Here is a 21,787-nt window from a genome sequence, read left to right as displayed (position 1 = left end):
ACTATGAATTTTTCATGTGAACTCAAAAGTGTGTTTCATGTACACAACAGTCAGATGGACAAAATTACTCAAATATAATGTGTGAGTAGCTCTTGCAATAAATTGCGACATATAATTTTACATTTTAAGTGCAGGCAAAGTACTTTGATACTTTTTATGACAAAAACAAATAAAATAAGATAAATCACAAGAATTTAAAAAAATAAATCTACATCATGGATGTATCCCTTTAAACAGTGCACTTTAGGTGGCTTGATTTTAGAAGTCATAAATTAATGACCACTGTGGTGATTTTCCTAGGGGTGAATAGTCTCCATCGTTTCAGCATCATATCAGCGTTATGCCGGCCTCTGACCACAACACGAAGACGTGATGTCCTTTTCACAGATGTTTATTGGTTTCACCCACACCAAACACCGTAGAACTGGTAACAAAAGCAAAATGCAAAAATATAACAAAAGCAATTCACCCCATTACCAACATATATCCATATTTATGGAGGAAAAATAAAACATACTGCTTTGGCCTGCATATGGCTAAGACTGGGGTCTTCTTTTCCTTTCACATCTTGCCTTAAAAGAACAAACTTTACACATTGAAGTGATCTTCTGCCATCAGCTGCTCAGACGTGTAAACCTTCCGCTGACGTAGCATCATTCGGAAGCAGATCTCATTCAAGTAAATATAATTTCCAGACATATCAATAAATATGGACAGGTATAATTTCAATTCTGAGCAAAATAATTAAAGGTGCATTAAGGGGTTTTTCAACTTCAAAAATACTTATTCTCCACGATAAATATGTTACAAATATTCAATGATGTGTAGAATGTCCCTGACATTTTCATAGCAAGTACTTCTAACAGCGCTAAATTGTCACTTGAAAGTTGCAGTGCCGGTCCGGCACCAGAATTTTTTGGGGATAATTTGGCATGATGTGAAGTAATGCACGCTCCCGCTGGCCTGATACCCTTAGTTAGGTTTCGTTTTGTCCGCCATTACTCCGCCAGATGCTTAACGACCAACAACTGAGCAGTACTGAGGATGGAGCTTCCAGAAAGTAAGAAAAGAATGGCTTCCTGCACTGCCACAGCTCCAGCACAGACCCCATCAGGCAAAAGAAACTTAAATTTTACTCGAGCGCTGCTAAAAGAGCGAGGAAGGAGTTCCCCTCTTCTGTGGACACAAGCCACAGACACGAGCGTTTCACTAAGCTGCAGTTATGTCCAAGGCCTGCAGGGGCCATTGTTTCGCATGAAGCATGCAAACTCCTTAATGCACCTTTAAGTTAACATACAAAAACAAACAGTATTTACCATGCCTCTTCATAAATACAACATACAAATAAATGCAGTATAAAATTACTTACTGCACAACACCGCCACCTATAGGAGTTTAAATTACATTCCACGTACATATAACGCCATTCGTTACAAGCGTTGTTACCGTTGTGTTAGCCTTGAGTTAGCATGATGGCAATGCATCATATTAGCAACTTTTAGCTCCTTGTTGACTGAACAACAAATCTAACTGAAGACAACAAGTAAAAGAGAGAAAGAGCGTTTGACTTGCCTTGCCTAGTTTGCCTTTAAGACTTTATGATGGAACATTTCAAAAAACACCACAACAATGAAACCACAACAAACACCAGATGGAACAAAGAAGAAATCACATCTTTAGTGGAGCTGAACTCCTCCCACCTTCTTATAGGCCCCTCCCACCTTCTGATAGGCCCCTCCTCCTCCTCCCTGCTGTCAGAGACAGAGACGTCCTTCCTACAGAGGACACAGACTCACTGAAGAACATGGGAGCCAGAATGTAAACCCAGCATACAGAGGCTTAGTGAATGTGGTTTTGAAGGTGTAGAGGAGGATCAGAGAGTCAGAGGAGACTCTGAAGAAGGACAGAGAGCCAGCAGGACAGTCCACATACACTGCTACTCTACCAGAGGAGGAGGAGGAGGAGGAGGAGGAGGAGGAGGAGGAGAGGACTGCTCTTCTGTTATTGTGTCTGACAGAGTAATCTCGATCAGAGCAGTCCAGACTCCAGGACTGACGATTCTCTCCAAACACACACTCCTCACTGTCTCCTTTCCTTCTGATTCCTCTGTAACTCACTGATATAGAAACATTTCCGCTCCACTCGACCTCCCAGTAACATCGACCACTCAGATCATTTCTACACAGCAGCTGATTCCAGTAGTCAAATCTGTCTGTATGATCAAGATACGGCTGCTCTTCATCCACATGTGTCACCGTCCTGTTGTTGTTGGACAGTTTGAGCTTTCTGCTCATTGAGTTTTCATCCAGTTGAAGTTGAGAGAAATCTGATGGAGAGAAAAAGAAAAAAGTCCTGATGTGACACATGTGATGGATTTGTTGTTTGTGGACTTCCTGACATGTTGTTGATGGAGAAAAAGTTGATGAGGAAATGTTTTTGTCAGGCTTCTCTTGTCAGTAATGCTTGAATGAATCCAAAGCTCTGATTGAAAGACAAACGGACAGTGATGAGTCCAACTTACACTTCCTCACACCAGGTTTGAGCCTCTGCTGTCCACCATGGTCCACCCTGCAGGAAGAGAGACAGTCAGAAGGGGTTTCTCTCCAACATGAGTCTGAACTGCTGCTGAAAATGAATCAGAACTCCTCAGTTTGTCTCTGGAGTCACAGAAAGAGGCTGAAAGTGCTTCAAGTCCACCATCTGTGGAACTGTTTGTGTGAGAAGAACAAGTCCAACATTTCCAGATGTTTCATGTCTGCCCACTTTCTGTCATGAAGCGAGTGAGGGGAGCAACACTTGTCAGCAGATAGAGCAGCAGCAGAGTGCACGGGAGAGGACACACCACCTGGCTGCACAGCTCTGTCCTTAAATGTGGTGTGCTACTTGTCCAAAAAGGTTCATTGGTCTTCCAAGTTATAATCCAAAACAAAGGTTCTTTTCCAAAAACCAGAGAGGTAAATAATAAAAATACCTCTCTGGTCTTTGGAAAAGAACCTTTGTTTTGGTAGTGTGTTACTGTTTATGCTTGTTTTGGCCACAATTTACTCAGACACATTGAAGATCCACTCATAGAACAAATATGTTTTATTCCAATGTGTCTCATTCCTCTTCGTCCTTGCATGCTTGGACAGCAAGTTTTATTTTCAGAGTAATAATTCCTCCTCAAAATCTTACCTTAATTTGAAAAACACCGAAATCCTGTGATAATGCTAATACCTTCACATTTGCTTCTCAGTGACCGGGAGTTTTTTTAAAGTTAAGCTGTTCCAGTTGTTTGTGCCATTGTTCATCTCTATACTGAAAACATGCTGCAACCACCTGATCCATTCACATCCACATACTCCTTAAGCTCCTCATCAAGCTTGGTGATAGCTGCCCTCAGCCCCTCTTCTCTGGTGAGAGTACTGTCCACAGAACTCCAGACAGCCCACTGTTTGCTGGACCTCTTGTGTGGGGTCCGCCATGCCTTAAGGAACGCCCTTGGAAAGTGTGAATAATGTATCAGCACACTTATTTGTTCACTTTATAAGAGGGGAGTGAGATGTACCTGCTCCTGCATGCGGATGTGCACCTGTTGTGCGTGCGTCTGAGAGAGCCGTCTGTAAAGTTCCACGTAAAGCGTGCGTAAAAGAAAAAAAAACACCCCAAAATGAGCTGTATTTACACTCCTTAACACTAAGCGCTGTATACTGAGTGGCACACTGGATCTGTCAAATAGGATATGTGTCTAAGTATGCCCAGTAGCACCAAATGAGCCTTGTAGGTGCACCGATATATTAATATGATCTGTGTGTTCCCGTATGGGACACCAATCTGTAACGATCCGCCAGTGACCTTATCCAAGCGTAGTAACAAGATCACCTTGAAACAGACAGGTGGATGTTTACAAGGTTGTGCCCCTGAGGTTATGCGATTTAAATCTTAAATCTGATTTTTTTTTTTTTTTTTTTTTTTTGCAATTATTGATTATCTTTGATAGTCACAAATTATTTCCAGTAGCTAAATAAACCATGGAGCTGATCCTCAACATAATGATACCCCTAAGTTGATCGCATTGGTGAGTAGCCAAGGGACACATTATGAAGAACATCTCAGTCTCCATGAGGAGCTCCTGCTGTGTGTCCATACCTGAGAGTCTCCAGTGAGCAGTGTGGATCCTCCACTGCCGCTGACAGCTCCTTCACTCCTGAGTCTCCTGGATGGTTGTAGCTCAGGTCCAGCTCTCTCAGATGGGAGGACTTGGATCTCACAGCTGAGACCAGAGAAGCACAGCCTTCCTCTGAGACCAGACACCCTGACAGACTGGAGACACAAACATGGAACAAGAAGGAAGAAGGAAGATCCACCACATGATCAAGCAGCAGCTGGATCCTGACCTGAGAGCTTCCAGTTTACAGTGAGGACTCTCCAGTCCAAGAGACAGACGCTTCACTCCTGAATCCTGCAGGTCGTTGTTACTCAGGTCCAGATGTGTCAGACTGGAGGACTGAGAGCTGAGAACTGAGGACAGAGCTCCACAGCTTCTCTCTGACAGACCACAGCTGCTCAACCTGAAGAAGAAGCAACAATGAAAATCAGATCCTTGTTTTTAAATATTTTATTTTTTGGTTTCAAATGCACAACAAATGTACAACAAATGACAATAAAAAACATAAATACTTTTTATGCTTTTAAATTTACCCCCACAACTCCCACACACCCCTGCTCACTCTGAGAAGAAAAAAAGAGAGAAAAGAGAAAGGAGGAAGAAGAAAAAAAAAGAGAAAAAAACCCCACTCCATTTACTATGTTTCAGTTAGAATTTTTGGTTTACAGCTTACATACATTGACATGAAGCAAAGTATTGCCAGTCACTTTACAGTTACACCAAAGTAGTTTAAATATGGCTGCCAAATTTTGACAAAGCTTTTGTATGATTGTCTTAGACTGTATGATACCTTTTCTAACGGCACACAACCATTCATCTCTGTATACCACTTGGCTAAAAGCAGGGGGAATCAGACTTCCATGTAACCGCAATACACTTTTTAGCTACTGCCAAAGCAATTCCAAGGAATTTGATTTGATACTTGTTTTGTGATCCATCAATTTTCATAAGATTTCCAATTAAGCAAAGTTCTGGATCTAGGGGAATTAAAACTTCCATGGTCTTGGATGGTGTGTCACACAAGTCGAGCCAAAAATTTCTTACCTTTATAAATAACCATGTAAAATGCATAAATGAGCCAACTTCAATTTTACACCGAAACCATAAGTCAGAACGTGAGGTTTGGACCTGTGGGTTTTTTCTGCAGTTAGATATAATTGATTCAGAAAGTTGTAATGGATCGATCTATATCGTGCATTAATAGTGTCAGATATGCTGTCCTGACATAACTCAGACCAGAGAGAATTTTCAATTGTAGAATTTAAGTCTGTTTCCCACCTCTGTTTTGATTTATAAAGTGCGGGTTTCGGACAGTCTTCTATCAACAATAAATACATTTTGGAAATAAATTTACTTGGCCGCATCAAGTCAAGAAGGAAGAGGGAAGATCCTCCACATGATCAAGCAGCAGCTGGATCCTGACCTGAGAGCTTCCAGTTTACAGTGAGGACTCTCCAGTCCAAGAGACAGACGCTTCACTCCTGAATCCTGCAGGTCGTTGTTACTCAGGTCCAGATGTGTCAGACTGGAGGACTGAGAGCTGAGAACTGAGGACAGAGCTCCACAGCTTCTCTCTGACAGACCACAGCAGCTCAACCTGAAGAGGAAGCAACAATGAAAATCAGATCCTTGTTTGTCATGGACTCAATTTGAAATATATATATTTTTTTGATTTTTTTGTTTTTTGCAGTTGTAATAAATGGATGTAAATATTTCAGAGTTTGTATTTGTACATTGTGTTTTGCTGTCCTGCGCAAAAAATAAATAAATGTCCTGATCACAGATTCGACAAAACTGCATGCAAGACTAAGGTTTCTATTTCTTTTTTTTTCTTTTTTTTTTGGTCCCCCATGTCCTGTTCAGCAGCTGGGGTGTACAATATTGTATGATTGAAACCTTTTACTGTCCAAACAGATTTTTAATGTTCGCAGCAGGAAGAGACTGAATCTCCTCCTGCTGCTGCCTTTATCTGAAACTGGCATCTGGCATGGCTGCCGGACAGGAACGGGACGAAAATGCTCAGAGAGCAAGAGAGAGAAAAAGAGAGAAAGATAAAGAGAGGGGGAACTATTTCACTGTCAGCCTTCATTTTTATTAGTTTTTTATTCAAATGTTTAAAATGTTAAAACTTTTAAGAGTATGTGGCAGTGCTGGAGGACAGAAAATCATGTGAATAATGATTGAATTCTTTGTTACCATCCAAGCAGATGAATTTGAAAAGATGACAAAAATCATAACCGCAACTTCAGTCTTGCATGCAGTTTTGTGCTTTGTATCTGTCAACAGGATGTTTGTAAAGAAAATTCTGTTTTTATTTTACCCACAAATGTAAACTTGTTTCTTTCCTACACATTCCCAAATTTAATTTTTCAGGCAGATATTTTGTATGTGATGGAAAACCTTAATGGAATTATACTGTAAATACTCTGAACTTGTGTGCAAACAACCAATTATAGCTGCAAGATTTGTATGACCCATCCACTTCTCCATGTTTGGTCATGAGGTACGTACAGAGCTTTGCTGGAGGCTTTGACCACTGGCAGCAGCTTCAGAAGAGCCTCCTCTGAAGCAGAGTATTTCTTCAGGTCAAACTCCTTCAGATCCTCTTCTGATGACAGTAAGATGAAGACCAGAGCTGACCACTGAGCAGGAGACAGTCTATCTGTGGAGAGACGTCCTGATCTCAGGGACTGTTGGATCTGCTCCACCAGAGAACCATCATTCAGTTCATTCAGACAGTGGAACAAATTGATGCTTCTCTCTGCAGACAGACTCTCACTCAGCTTCTCCTTGATGTACTGGACTGTTTCCTGATTGGCCTGTGAGCTACTTCCTGTCTGTGCCAGCAGACCTCGAAGGAGACTCTGATTGGTCTCCAGTGAAAGACCCAGGAGGAAGCGGAGGAACAAGTCCAGGTGTCCATTTGGACTCTTCAAGACCTCGTCCACAGCTCTCTGATGAACATGGTGGAGCTGAGGCTGTTGTGGAGATTGTTGAATGGTTGTTTGTTTCTCTTCCAGCAGGTTGATTCCAGAGTTGATGAAGGTCTGATGGACATGAAGAGCAGCCAGAAACTCCTGAAGGCTCAGATGGATGAAGCAGAACACCATGTCCTGGTACAGGCCACTCTCCTCTCTAAAGATCTGTGTGAACATTCCTGAGTACATTGAGGCTGCTCTGAGATCGATGTCACACTCTGTCAGGTCGGCTTCATAGAAGATCAGGTTTCCTTTCTGCAGCTGATCAAAAGCCAGTTTTCCCAGAGACTCTATCATCTCCCTGCTCTCTGGACTCCAGTGTGGATCTGTGGCAGCTCCTGCATCATACTTAACCGTCTTGACTTTGGCCTGGACCACCAGGTGGTGGATGTACATCTGAGTCAGGGTCTTGGGCAGCTCTCCTCCCTCTCTGCTCTTCAACACCTTCTCCAGAACTGTAGCAGTGATCCAGCAGAAGACTGGGATGTGGCACATGATGTGGAGGCTTCGGGAGGTCTTGATGTGGGAGATGATCCTGCTGGCCTGCTCCTCCTCTCTGAACCTCCTCCTGAAGTACTCCTCCTTCTGGGGGTCAGTGAACCCTCTGACCTCTGTCACCATGTCCACACAGTCAGCAGGGATCTGATTAGCTGCTGCAGGTCGTGTGGTGATCCAGATGTGAGCAGAGGGAAGCAGTTTCCCCCTGATGACGTTTGCCAGCAGAACATTCACTGAGGTGGACTTTCTAATGTCAGTCAGGAAATCAGTGTGGTGGAAGTCCAGAGGGAGTCGACACTCATCCAGACCATCGAAGATGAAGATCACCTGGAATTCTTCAAAGTTGTTGATTCCTACCTTTTTTGTTTCAGTGAAGAAGTGATGAACAAGTCCCAACAAGCTGAACTTCTCCTCCTTCAGCACATTTAGCTCTCTAAACGTGAATGGAAATATAAAGTGGACGTCCTGGTTGTCTTTGTCTTCAGCCCAGTCCAGAGTGAACTTCTGAGTCAGGACTGTTTTCCCAATGCCAGCCACTCCCTTTGTCAGCACTGTTCTGATTGGTTGAGATCTTCCAGGTGAGGCTTTAAAGATGTCTCCTGATCTGATGCTTGTTTCTGCTCTGTCTGCTGTCCTGGATGCTGTTTCAATCTGTCTGACCTCATGTTCCTGATTGACCTCTGCAGTCCCTCCCTCTGTGATGTGGAGCTCTGTGTAGATCTGGTTCAGGAGGGTGGACTCTCCTTGTTTTGCGACTCCTTCAAACACACACTGGAACCTCTTCTTCAGACCACATTTCAGCTTCTTTTGGTAGAGTCCAAGAGAAGTTCCTGAAAAGAGGAAAAAAAACTGAATGCACAGAGTAAATTTGGCATTGAATGTGAAGATGAAAGTGTGGTGGTGGAGATGTTTCTCCTTAATTAGTTCTATCCAGCTCCTTAGTGGAGACCAACAGTCTCTGATCTCACAAAGATGTTGCCCTGGATATGCACTGCATCTCCTGTGTCCTTGTTTTCTCGGGTATGGCTATTTTATCTTTCTGGAGAACATACAATGCCTTTCGAGCAGCGTTTTGTCATATTGCATAATTTGTAAAGGAGCATTTTGTAATAAATATCCAAACTGTTTTAATTTTTATAAAAGGTTCATCAATTCAGATTACGGTTCCAAAGGGAGTCATGATTAGAAGTGAGAGAAAACAAACCCGCACACAAATATAGCAATGACATAAGACAAGTTTTTTTTTTTTTTTTTTTTTTTTTTTTTTCAGTTCAGCAGATCATCTGTCAAAGCTTTCTCAGCACACCAGGTCCACTGCTCCACTGATCGTCAGCAGAAGAGTGGGGGAGGGAATGTCATGGATGCAACGTGTGTAGATTCAGTTTTTCAGACCAGTATGTGTCTGTGTTAGGCCCATCCCACTCCCATGGTGCTCTGGTCATAGTGTCCCAGTTGCAGATGGTCGTTGCCGTGGAGACGTCCTCGACAGAAGCAGTCGGCAGTCAGTGAGGCAGGTGGCATTGGGAGCGAGAGAGGGAGGATATAGATAAGCAATCCTTTGGTAGTGAGTCTTTCAAGGGGTTGTTTTGAATTCTAAGGGACACCAAATGCAATCAGCTGGTATCATGTTTTGGTGTGGAAAGAGCCATTTGACCTTCCTCTGCTCAGTTACTTCTCAGACAGCAGCTGCGTTTAACCCTCTCAGTGATGACATTCAACTTGCCTGTCAAATCGACCACAAATCCAATCAAATTATACATCTTTCGATTAAGTTCGCCAGAACGGTCAGTGTCGGCATTTGCCCATTCATTTGTAAAGAACATCATCCGTTGGTCGTCTTTTATGGTGGTGCTCTTCTTGTTTCTCCAGAAGCTCATTCCGCAGCACAAGCCAATCAGCAGCATGCCTGTCATCGTAAATCCAAACATGTACACATCTTCATTGTCAGGGGTCGGTAAGTTGATTTGGTCTCGGGCTAATTTTTGTTTGGGCACTTGAATCGCAGGGGGGCACATGCACACATAATCAAAGATAATGTTTCTATTTGAATCTAAACAATCCAATCTTCGAAATTAAAACAATGATGTTAGAAATTTTGTGATTTCAAAAACTAGCTTGTATTTGCCACAGACTGCTGTCAATAACTTCAGTGTCTACTGCTTCACTCTGTGGAATAAAAAAAAAACAAACAAAAACAAAACAAAAACAAAAAACAAATAAAACATGAAGCTGAATTGTGAAATACCTGACAAGAGCAGCCTGGAGTTGCTGTGGCTGCTGTCTTCAGCCACCAACTTGTGAAACAAACTGTCTTTTAAAACAAGAATGTGTGAAATGTGGAAAGTGCACAATAAAACATAATTATAATTCTACATTGCTGACAATTTAGGACCATTTAAATGTTGTGAATGATCACTTTTCCTTAGAAACGAACATATAGAAGCACCGACTGTCCACATTTACAAATGTTTGACAAGACTTGATATGAAAAAGTCCTGATTGTGACTTTGGAACCTGAACGCCTCACAGCCGAGTGACTGTCAGTTGCTGCATCCTTCAGTCCTGAGAGCAACATGATTATCACTGAACAACATGAAGATAAAACAACAAGCAGAGCAGCCACACTGTAGTGAAGGTTCATGTTAGTGATGATGTTTGAAATAATTTTAGTTAATAGTTTCTATGTGAGTCTTCTCTGCCCTTCATGGTGAAATGTTATCACGTTTCTGTTTATTTGAAGCTCTCGATTTACCGGTCAATCTACGTTCCCACCCTCACCTATGGTCATGAGCTTTGGGTCATGACCGAAAGGACAAGATCCCGGATACAAGCGGCCGAAATGAGTTTCCTCCGTAGGGTGGCTGGGCGCTCCCTTAGAGATAGGGTGAGGAGCTCAGTCACCAGGGAGGAGCTCGGAGTAGAGCCGCTACTCCTCCACATCGAGAGGAACCAGCTGAGGTGGCTCGGACATCTGTTTAGGATGCCTCCTGGACGCCTCCCTAGGGAGGTGTTCCGGGCATGTCCCACTGGGAGGAGACCCCGGGGAAGACCCAGGACACGCTGGAGAGACTATGTCTCTCAGCTGGCCTGGGAACGCCTTGGGATCCTCCCAGAGGAGCTGGAGGAAGTGTCTGGGGACAGGGAAGTCTGGGCATCCCTGCTGAGACTGCTGCCCCCACGACCCGGCCCCGGATAAGCGGTAGAAAATGGATGGATGGATGGATGGAGTTTCTATGTGAGTCTTCTCTGCCCTTCATGGTGAAATGTTATCACATGTTTCTGTTTATTTGTTAACTTATGTTCCTTGAATGTGAAATACCTGAAAGTTCATTTGTCCTACTTTTTTGTATTGTAATTGAATGCTTCCCCTGTATCTTTTTTATGTGCGTTCCGGGGCATTGTGAGGAAGTTTCTCGTCTTACATGTGTGGGTGTAACTCAAGCACGGGAGCGGGTACTACTTTTTTCGTTTTGTTGGCCGCTGGTGTGGACTTTAATGAAGCTGGAGCTGTAGCTGTATTGTGTGGACTTTCAAAGGAGAGATCTTGTGGCAGCATCAGCGCGCTTGGTGTGCGTATATGAGGAGGGATGCTACCGGCTAATTAGCTTTAGCTCACATCGTCGGCTGATCGTCCATAAATACCAAGGTGGCGAGTATCAACCGGAGTTGGTTCGGACCTTGTCACTGCCAGTGGATTATTATCATTCGGGACATCAGCACTTCGCCCCTCTGCTTCGTTTCAGCCCGCTGACGGGCTGTCTGCAGTGCCGCAACTATCGTCATCGTAATCATCGTCAGCTTCCAGGACCTTCGTCGTCAGCTTCAGGACCTTCGTCGTCAACTTCCAGGATCTTCGTCAGCTTCCAGGACCTTCATCCAAGTAACGAGCTCCACCCGGCCGCAACGGTATCATTTAATTAGAAAGAGAATTTGATTTGTTTAGTTAGTTAGGAATAAGACTTTGTATTGTGGTATTGCATTGTGTGTTTGATTCTGATCGTTTTTTATATAAATATCTGTCTTCATAATTTTCATCCTGTCTCCCTCCCCAAGTTATTTAGTGGAGTGTCCTCTTTAAATTTCAAGTACATAGCGGTACGCCGGTGGCTGTACACAGCGCCATATTTTGGGTTTAGTTAAAATACAGTCCTTGATTTAATTTTAATAACTGCCAGTACACACACTAAACCCAGAAATTAAACCTACCAGAACAATGGTTCCCACATTCTCGTGAAGCCTAAGCCTAACCCTCAGATGCTTCCTCTCAGAACTGAACTGTCCGTCAAATAACATCCGGTAACACTTTACTTGAAGCCCCCCTGCATAACACATTATAAGTACATTCATAAAGCATTATAATGCCATTATAACATGTGTAGCTGTAGTTATAAACATTCATAGATGATCACAATGCCAGGACCAAACCCTAACCCTAACCTAACACCACGCACTCACAACCCTAGCCCTGACACAACCCTAGTCCAGAATGTCACATTGACCAACTTTTGACCCAAACTTCCAGAAACCCTAACCCTACCCCTACCACCCGGACCGGCTCGTCACCCTCTACGCATGGCTCAAGTCTCAAGTCTCTCACACTTAGGGTTACAAAGTTATTAAAAATCGCAGGCCTGCGATTACCACATTTACCCCTTAACCTAACCCTAACCCTACCACCCGGACCGGCTCGTCACCCTCTACGCATGGCTCAAGTCTCAAGTCTCTCACACTTAGGGTTACAAAGTTATTAAAAATCGCAGGCCTGCGATTACCACATTTACCCCTTAACCTAACCCTAACCCAAACTTCCAGAAAGTCAAACCCTAACCCTAACACACGGACCGGCTCGTCACCCTCTACACATGGGTCAAGTCTCAAGTCTCTCACACTTAGGGTTCCAAAGTTATTACACGAGCAGTTATTAACTGGGTTCTTAATGATCCCTATTACCTACTGGAAACCCTAGCACTTACATAGACTCCTATGGGGTTACTTGAACATGACTCTGTAACTCAGCCAAACAAAGGCCCACATTCCTGATTTTCACACCACGCACTCACAACCCTAGCCCTGACACAACCCTAGTCCAGAATGTCACTTTGACCAACTTTTGACCCAAACTTCCAGAAAGTCAAACCCTAACCCTAACACACGGACCGGCTCGTCACCCTCTACACATGGGTTAAGTCTCAAGTCTCTCACACTTAGGGTTACAAAGTTATTACACGAGCAGTTATTAACTGGGTTCTTAATGATCCCTATTACCTAACCCTAACCCTAACCCTAATCCTAACCCTAACCTTAATCCTATGCTGTATACTGCTGTATAGTGAGTTATAAAGCATTGTGATCATGTATTAGTGTTTATAACTACTTATAATGTGTTATAAAGAGGGGCTTCAAGTAAAGTGTTACCTAACATCCTTCCCCATTCTGTCAGAGAGGCTCAGCGTTTAGATCTCCTTTCCACTGTTACAAAAGTTGAGATCGCATGCCACCGACTGATGTTGGAGTATGAAGAAATCGTTCAAAGCCAGCTAGTTCGTCAGTGGCTAACACCTAAGCTAAAATCTGACTGAAACACTGGTGGTGTCTAACATCAGGCTGCTTTTACAAAGTGTCCCTGAAATCAGCAACAGCTGCACAGTACAACAAGTTATTCACTGACGCAGAAGGTTTCAAGATTTCACTGACAAGTTAATGAGACGATGTTACTTTTCCATGAGGCAGATGCCTCAGATTAAAAAAAAACAAAAAACAAATCTGGTAGTCTGCAGCACGAGGGCGCCTCAGGGCACTGTCCTCTCACCTTTCCTCTTCACCATCTTCACCTCGGACTTCACCAGTGATGCAGAGAGCTGTCATCTCCAGAAAGTCTTCAACGACTCCGCCATTGTGGGCTGTGTGTCCGAGGGGAATGAGATGGAGTACCAGTTGGTCAATATGGACTTTGTGGACTGGTGTGAGCTTAACCACCTATGCTTGAACAACAGTAAGACGAAGGGGACAGTGATGGACTTCAGCAGGAGGACATTGCCACACCCACTGGTAATTATCCAGGGGGAGGACATTGAAACGGTGGATGGTTTCAAGTCCCTGGATGTTCACCTCAACAATAATGGTCCCACAACTCCAACGCTCTGTACAAGAAGGGCCAGAGTTGCTTCCACCCTCTGAGGAGACTGAGGTCCTTGGGAGTGAGCAGACCTCTGCTCAGGATCGTTTTTGACTCTGTGGCAGCCTATGCTATCCACTACGCCGCCTTCTGCTGGGCCCCGGGCAGCACAGAGCGGGACAGGAGACGCAACAAGTTGGTCAGGAGGACCAGCTCTGTCCTGGGCTGTCCTCTGGTCAGGAGGGCCAGCTCTGTCCTGGGCTGCCCACTGGACTCTGTGGAGGACGTGGGTGAGAGGAGGATGTTGGCCAAGCTTACATCCATCATGGATAACAGCTCTCACCCACTGCACCGGACGGTAGAGGAGCTGAGCAGCTCTTTCAGTGGCCGACTGAGACACCCACAGTGCAGGACAGAGCAGGTCCTTCATCCCCACCTCTGTCAGACTGTGTAACTCGACTGTATAGGATATGTGCAATAACCCTGGACATTATAATATAGTGCAATCGCCATTGCTTCAGAGCATCCATAAGTAATTATGGACTTTATAAACCACTCATTCTGCTGCATTATAAACATATATGTACATGCAGTGGGTATGAGAAGTATTCAGACCCCTTGAAGTTTCTCACTTTGTGTCATTGTGGCCATTTGCCAAAATCAAAAAAGTTCATTTTATTTCTCAATAATGTACACTCAGCAACCCATCTTGACATAAAAAAATAAAAATCTGCCATAAAGCCCCGACTGGTGGAGGCTGAGAGCTAACTTTGTGGAACTGTCTCCCATCTCCCTACTGCGTCTCTGGAGCTCAGCCACAGTGATCTTTGGGTTCTTCATAACCTCTCTCACCAAGACTCAGTTTGGCTCAACGGCAAGGTTTAGAAAGAGATGTGTTTGTCCCAAACTTCTTCCATTTGAGGATTATGGAGGGCACTGTGCTCTTAGGAACCTTGAGTGCTGCAGAAATTCTTTTGTAACCTTGGCCAAATCTGTGCCTTGCCACAATTCTGTCTCTGAGCTCTTTGGACATCCTTCGACCTCTTGATTCTCATTTGCTCTGACCCACAGTGAGCTGTAAGGTCTTATACAGGTGTGTGCCTTTCTTAATCAAGTCAAAGCAGTTTAATTAATGATAATTTAATATGGCGCAAACTTTAACAATGTCGTTGTGATGTTGTGGGACTGCTGGAAGTCCCTAGTTATTTCTTTGCAACACATGATTCCCACAGCTTTGAGTTCAGAGAGGGTGTAGGACAGTCTAAATCCTTTTACACACACACATATACACAATACGATAAGATACACTGAGACTTAGAGCAGAGAGCTACTGCATCCATGTCATCTTGGAATGGAATCAGTGGGGTGAAACGTAACCTGTCTCACAACGGTCTTATCCTAGCTCACGTTCCCCATTAGTGGGTGAACAATCCAATGCTTGGTGAAAACTGCTTCACAATGATAGGAAGAGCCGACATCGAAGGAACAAAAAGCGACGTTGCTATGAACGCTTGGCCGACAGAAGCCAGTTATCCCTGTTGTAACTTTTATGACACCTGATGCGTAAAACTCAAAAAGTCAGAAGGATCGTGAGGCCCCGCTTTCACAATCTGTATCCCTACTAAAGTTAATATCAAGCGAGCTTTTGCTCTTCTGCTCTACGGGAGGTTTCTGTCCTCCCTGAGCTCTCTCAGGTACCTGTGCTCGATCATCGGCATCTTCATGTCTTTGTAATCTCGCGTCCATAAACAAGGTGTACAGCCGAACACAAATAAATGCCACATGAGACATCAGTTCACTTCACCATTGTCTACCTTGGGTTTGATACACCCAGGAACAGATTTTCTCGGAGATGCTGAGGAGTGTGATCCAAATATATTTTGTCCTGTCCCCGCTTTTACAAAGGCGAAACACCACCTTGCTCTGCAATTCCAGAGGTACTGTTCCCGACCGCCATGCAATGTTGCAGAGATGTGTCAGCCAAGGCAGTCCCTGCTGTTAAACTGTGACTGAGGTGCATTAAGGAGTTTGCACGTTTCATGCGAAACAACGGCCCCTGCAGGCCTTGGACGTAACTGCAACTTAGTGAAACGCTCGTGCCTGTGGCTTGCGTCCATGTACGTGCACGGAAGAAGGGAACTCCTTCCTCGCTCTTTAAGTAGCGCTCAAGTAAAATTTAAGTTTCTTTTGCCTGGTGGGGTCTGTGCTGGAGTTGTGGCAGTGTTAGAGATGTTCCGATACCATTTTTTGCCTCCCGATACTGATTCCGATAATTTTACTGTTGGTATTGGCCGATACCAAGTACCGATTCGATGCCAGTATATTATAAAATAATACCATGCCACGCCTGCATGACTGTCACATGATCATCACTGTGGTGAGGCCTGGCTCAGGTTAAACCCTCTAAAACATGAATCAATACAGCAAATTCAAGCCATTTTTTTTTTAAATTGAACAGTATAAAAAAACAGCAGTGCTACATCTAACTAAATCAATCTGGGAATAATTATTTTCAATAACTTAAAGTGCAGACACAATATTTTTAAATTAAAAGGGAATTTAAATAGAACAATATTAAACAGTAGTGCAACACCAACTTAAATAAATCTAGGACTATATGTTGTTGCATTTTAATTAAAGTGCAGACACAATATTGTAAAATGAAGTCATTTAGATAAAACAGTATAAATAACAGTAGTGCAACAGTAACTTAATAAACAAATCTAGACATATTTTTTTAATTAGGGTGCAAACATAACATAGTTAAATGAACAGGACATTTAAATATAACAATAAAAAAATTGTTCAACAGCAACTTAGAAGATTACTTTCCAAAATGTTATCATCCAAAACCAGCCTATGAAGTTACATTCAAAAAAAAAAAAATCCAAAGAGCAGAAGCTGCACTCTACACAAAACAATAGGCTTCTTGAACAGGCGCTGTACGTCTGTCACCTGATCTATTCTTCTTCTTCTCAAGAACAGCAGCTGCAGCACTGCGGCAAAGAACTGTGTCAGAGCTAACAACCAGCAGATGGCAGTAATGCAACCAACGGGAAGCAAGCTGCTGTAAAACATGACAGAAGAAGAAGTGTCAGTGCTAACGGAGCTAAAGCAAATAACGGAGCTAACGGAGCTGATCAGTTAATAGATTGCTAATTTAATTAATGACTTGGTATCGGATCGGTGCCTGGACTCCAGTACTCGCTGATACCAATGCCAGCATTTTCGGCAGTATCGGTTCAATTTCCGATACTGGTGTTGGAATCGGAACAACTCTAGGCAGTGCTAGAAGCCGGTCTTTTCTGACTTTCTGGAAGATCCATCCTCAATACTGCTCAGTAGTTGCTGTTTACCACCTGGCGAAGTAATGGCGGACAAAACGAAACCTAAGGGAGTCAGGCCAGTGGGAGCGTGTATTACGTCACATCATCTCAAATTCTCCCCCAAAAAATTCTGGTGCCGGACCGGCACTGCAACTTTCAAGTGACAATTTAACGCTGTTAGCGGTACTTACAATGAATATGTCAGGGTGCATTCTACACATCATTTAATATTTGTAACATATTCATGGCGGAAAAAAGGTATTTTTAAAGCTGAAAAACTCCTTAATGCACCTTTAAGTATTTTGCTAAGAATTGAAATTACACCTGTACATATTTCGATTCATATTTTGAGTATCGGAGTTCAGGCTCTGTCTGTGTGCTGCTTGATCTGGACTTCCTGCCTGTTTGCCAAGTTGTGTGTGTGAGCTGGAAATGAGCTGTGTTCTTTGGATGGACTCTGTTTCTGCTGCTTTCTGCTGGAGCTGAAAACATTTCAGTGTTTGATGAGATCAAATCCTCTTACTGCTCCACAGACGCTGAGCCAGCTCCTCCTGCTTCATCCTCCTCAGGAAGTCCAGTGTGATCCTCAGAAATGACTCTCTGCTGCTCCTCTGCTCTTCATCCTCATCCTCCCTCTCACTCTCTGAGCATGCTGGGTAATCTGGACTCAGGAGCTTCTTCATCTTCTTCAGCTCCTTCTTCATGAAAGTTACCATGTTGTCCTCCAGCATCTGGAACAGAGAAACATCTGGAGTTGACTTTGAGCCTAAACTCAGGACAAATTCACATGTGGGTGGAATTCCACTATTGTTATGGCTGTCGTTACTGCTGTGGCTGCTGTTACTTTTACTTCAAATGCTACGTATATATCACTAAAGCAAGCATTGCCATTACTGCTACTGCTGATACCATTGTTACCATGACTGTGATTGCTACAGACGTAGCAAAAGCTCTTATTTCCACTATCGCAAGGGCAATGTCTACAGTTAAGTCTGAAGGCTATTGCTAAGATAACGCTTACATGATTGGTCGAGGTACCGCTGATCACAAACAAGCTACAGGAAGATAACAAGAGCACATGAAAAACATGAGGGACAAGAACATTATTGGAACAGTCAAACCTATTTGTTCTCCACCAGGTCACAGCAGAGGCAGATACGTAAGGAATTTTTTAAAACCCTCTGGTTAAAGTTAATATGAGAATGCGCAATGAATACCAGCAGTGTATGGTCAAAGACATAATATAATCAATATAGAATTATTTCCGTGTAACAAATAACTGCAATTAGTAGATTATTGCACGGGATATGTAAATAATACATAACAATTCTACATAGCTGAATTACAGATAAAGAAAACACTGCATATACAGTTATACACAATCACAGAGAACACTGCAGATGGAGAAAGATAGCATGAAGTGGCAACATCCGCTGGTAAAAAAAAAAAAATGAAGCCAATGCAGAAGTGCAGAAAAGCTGTAATGTTGTAATTCCCCTCTCTCCAGCCATTCTCTTTCACACATGTAGGGTTTTGGGGGTGTGCTCCTCATGGTGGGTTTGGTGGAGGGAGCCATTTAAGTGGCCTCATTCACTACACCCTTTGGTGGCTCGCCTGTCAGTTTTAATTACACCTAGTCATCCAAAATGACTGGGTGGGGAATGGGGGGGGGGTTTGGGAGTTGTGATACCCTGGATCTCGGGGTTGGAATGCTGGGGGGATGCTGACCTGGGGTGGGTAGCCGCCCATGTGGGCCAGTTCTCCTGGGTATGGTTGTGACCCTCTGCCTGTGTGGGGTGGTTGGCTCTTGGGCACTCTGTCCCCCTCTGGGTGTCAGGTGCATGTGGACTTGGTCGCCTTGCTGTCATGTGGTGGGTTAGATTAACGAGGATCTGTAGTAGGCCTCTCTTGATGCTCTGGTGTAATTTGATACCTGTACCCTCATTTTGCACTTCCGAGTTCACTACCAGCTATGTTCTCCAGCAAAAGCCTGTAGGATGCCCTCTGTCTTATCTTTATGCAGGTGTTGTAGCCGCTCGTCTGGAGTGTCAATATCAGGGGTGTCACTAGGTTTTAAGTTCAGGGGGGCTTAGCCCCCAGGAGATGCCCAGGATGTGAGTGAAGGTAACACAAAACTCCACAAACACCTAGCAAAGACAGAGAAATTATTCATTATTATTTCAGTTTTTTGAACAGCTATAAATACAAATTAATGGTTTGCAGAGTAACAGTGTGTTCACAGCTGCAGTTCTCAAACTGGGGTCCCATTACCCCCTAGTAGTTCGTAAAATATCAAATAAACTGAATAATAACCATGCTGCAGCTCCTGATTACCAAGAACCAGAGTTCAGAGACTAAATAGGAAAGAGTGAGGAATACATTAGCCTGAAAACATTAATGGTGAATTTGGCTGCAACTTCAGAAACAGGTAAATTGCAAATTTAAAATTCCAAATGATGTGAAGTGAAATTATAACTTCAATAAGACTTTGCCTGTGTTTAATATTATAGAAATTGTCTTGACATTACACCAATTTCATTTAGTTAAGTTCATTTCTACTCCACAGATCTTAAATATTTAGGTTTGAACGTTAAAAAAAACAAACATAATTTGTTTGGCATTTGGGGTTACAAATGGCAGATTGTGTTAAGTTAACATGAGGATGATGAGGAGTCCTTGAAAAACGTTCTCCCCTGTAAAAGGTTCCTGGATCCTAAAACTCTGAGAATCCTGGTCTGTAATGTTAAAGTTGGGTTGTTCATTTGTCAGACAACAAGCATTTAGTTTATTAATAACATGGGACTTTCTGCTGTTAGCTTAAGCTAACTAGCTGTTACCATATTTTATCCACGCTCTCCTCCTAATCCTCATATATTCAGCCCTCTGTGTTTCAAAGTCATAGCAGCCTGCAGGCACCGGCTGCATATGAGGTCACAGGAAAAATCTGGACTGGATTCTCAGTGATGTGGTCGTTGTCAAAAAGAACCAGTTGAATGGATTCAGTGAAGGGCTCTCTCAAGCTGACACTATGAATTGAGGGGAAACTGACTGATTATTGATCATATTTAGGTAATGAACAGTTATGTGATCATGCATTTAAAATCATATTCCAACTGCTTTATGTGGAAAATTATTACATATATTTAATTATTTATTTATTTTTAAATAGCCCCAAATTATTTAGTGGGAGCTTAAGACAGTTTTAGGGGGGCCTCAGCCCCCTAAAATACGTCTAACAACACCACTGGTAATTACGAATTGAAAGACCGTTGTATCTTTGCATTCGCTTCCTTCTCTCCACTCAACTTTTTTCTTTTTTTTGCCTTTTTGTTCACTTCTTGTGTATTTCACGCTCTGTCTCGCTTCCTGTCTTTCTGTCCCGATGTCAGGTCCAGCAATAGCATGTATCAGTACTCAAAACAAATAAAATAAAGTAAGAAACCATGTTAACAAGAGAAAATTCATACACACAAGCTCCTCTAGGAAGAACTAATCTGTCTGGAATGTAACAGCAGCTAGACCTCCATTCTGCTGCTTCCATGCTGGACAGGACAGGTGAAAAAAAAGAAAATTGAAAAAGTTGTATTTCTAGGGAAATTCCAGCAGGGGGTGATGATGTTTGTTTCAAATTGAGCCCAGGTCTCATTGGAACCCATTCAAAAATGTAAAATTTCAGAGTGATACAAACACATTAACAGGCCGGTTTGAGAACATGTTTTGGTCTCTATCATTGCTTTTCAGCACCGTGCTGTCTTGACCAGACTGTAATTTTCATATAAATCATCTGTTGCTTGCATATTATGAGTTAAATTTATCACAGCACCTCTATGAATGCTATGGGGGATGCCACAGCATGATTTATACTTTACAGGCAGTTGTTAAACTTGACATAAACTATACGTATATACTGCTATCTGTTACTGTAACAACTTATGTGTCACTGATGTGACAGTAAAGTGCTGAATGGAGACTTGTTCTCACCATAAAGATGGAGTCCAGATGTGTTTGATGCTGAGGGGCGGAGCCTCCACGGAGAACCTGGGAGCTCTGCTGGCTGACGCTGCAGAAACATGTTGACTTTGTTCAAGCTGCTGTGAGCTGTGATGATGAATCCTGACACAAACACTGATTCTCACCCCTCATCAGCAGCTCCTGGTCCTGATTTAAAGTCAAAGGGTTCACCCATAGACCGGTCACTTTTCATGGACACTCGGCTGGATGGAAACCCAGAGTCAGAGCTGAAAACAAACACAACATCAGGAACAGACTGACTGGAAACATGAAAGAACACTGGGGAAGAAAAAGAAGAACTGGGACTTTCAGATGGACTTTGATGATTCTCTGAGTCACAACTTTGTCAAAATACTGTGAGGATTTTTAATTGTGAGAAATTTTATCAGTATTTTAGAACACATAAAAGTCAGTCACTGCTTTGGAATGAAATGAGTTCTGGCATCATAGAACCTTCTGAACAAGATCTTAGAAATCAAGACTTGAACTCAAACTCCTCTCTCAATACTAAATAGATGTTTGGCGCTGTAAAATATCAAAGGTTACTGTTTTTCTGTAAATTTATTTCATCATTTTCACGTCAAACTTTTTGGGATTTGTGGTTACATGAAAGAAACTGTTTGATTTGTAATTATTTAAAACCTTGAGTGTGTGTGTCTCTGCTGCAAGACACACACACACAGCACGGGGATCTTCCAACTGAGAACACAGT

The 21,787-nt window shown here is 43.0% G+C and overlaps 2 protein-coding genes across 2 annotated transcripts in view; both read right to left on the bottom strand.

Annotated features, from left to right (window-relative positions):
• Positions 1-21,787, bottom strand: part of LOC115382176 (NACHT, LRR and PYD domains-containing protein 3-like) — a 1,518,151-nt gene that overhangs the window by 1,492,673 nt on the left and 3,691 nt on the right. The gene's annotated exons all lie outside the window — the stretch shown is intronic.
• Positions 1,187-21,787, bottom strand: part of LOC115382178 (NACHT, LRR and PYD domains-containing protein 3-like) — a 140,903-nt gene continuing 120,302 nt past the window's right edge. Inside the window, exons 4-12 of the mRNA XM_030083866.1 lie at positions 21,201-21,302; positions 21,046-21,124; positions 17,588-17,795; positions 6,659-8,453; positions 5,571-5,744; positions 4,377-4,550; positions 4,129-4,302; positions 2,522-2,568; positions 1,187-2,326 (exon numbers count right to left, since the gene is read on the bottom strand). Of these exons, the coding sequence (XP_029939726.1) occupies positions 1,776-2,326; positions 2,522-2,568; positions 4,129-4,302; positions 4,377-4,550; positions 5,571-5,744; positions 6,659-8,453; positions 17,588-17,795; positions 21,046-21,124; positions 21,201-21,302 (3,304 nt within the window). The 3' untranslated portion in view covers positions 1,187-1,775. The remainder of the gene's footprint in view (positions 2,327-2,521; positions 2,569-4,128; positions 4,303-4,376; positions 4,551-5,570; positions 5,745-6,658; positions 8,454-17,587; positions 17,796-21,045; positions 21,125-21,200; positions 21,303-21,787) is intronic.

This window comes from Salarias fasciatus, chromosome 23 (assembly GCF_902148845.1).
Source record: "Salarias fasciatus chromosome 23, fSalaFa1.1, whole genome shotgun sequence".
Lineage (NCBI taxonomy): Eukaryota > Metazoa > Chordata > Actinopteri > Blenniiformes > Blenniidae > Salarias > Salarias fasciatus.
This window is presented reverse-complemented; position numbering and strand designations above follow the sequence as displayed.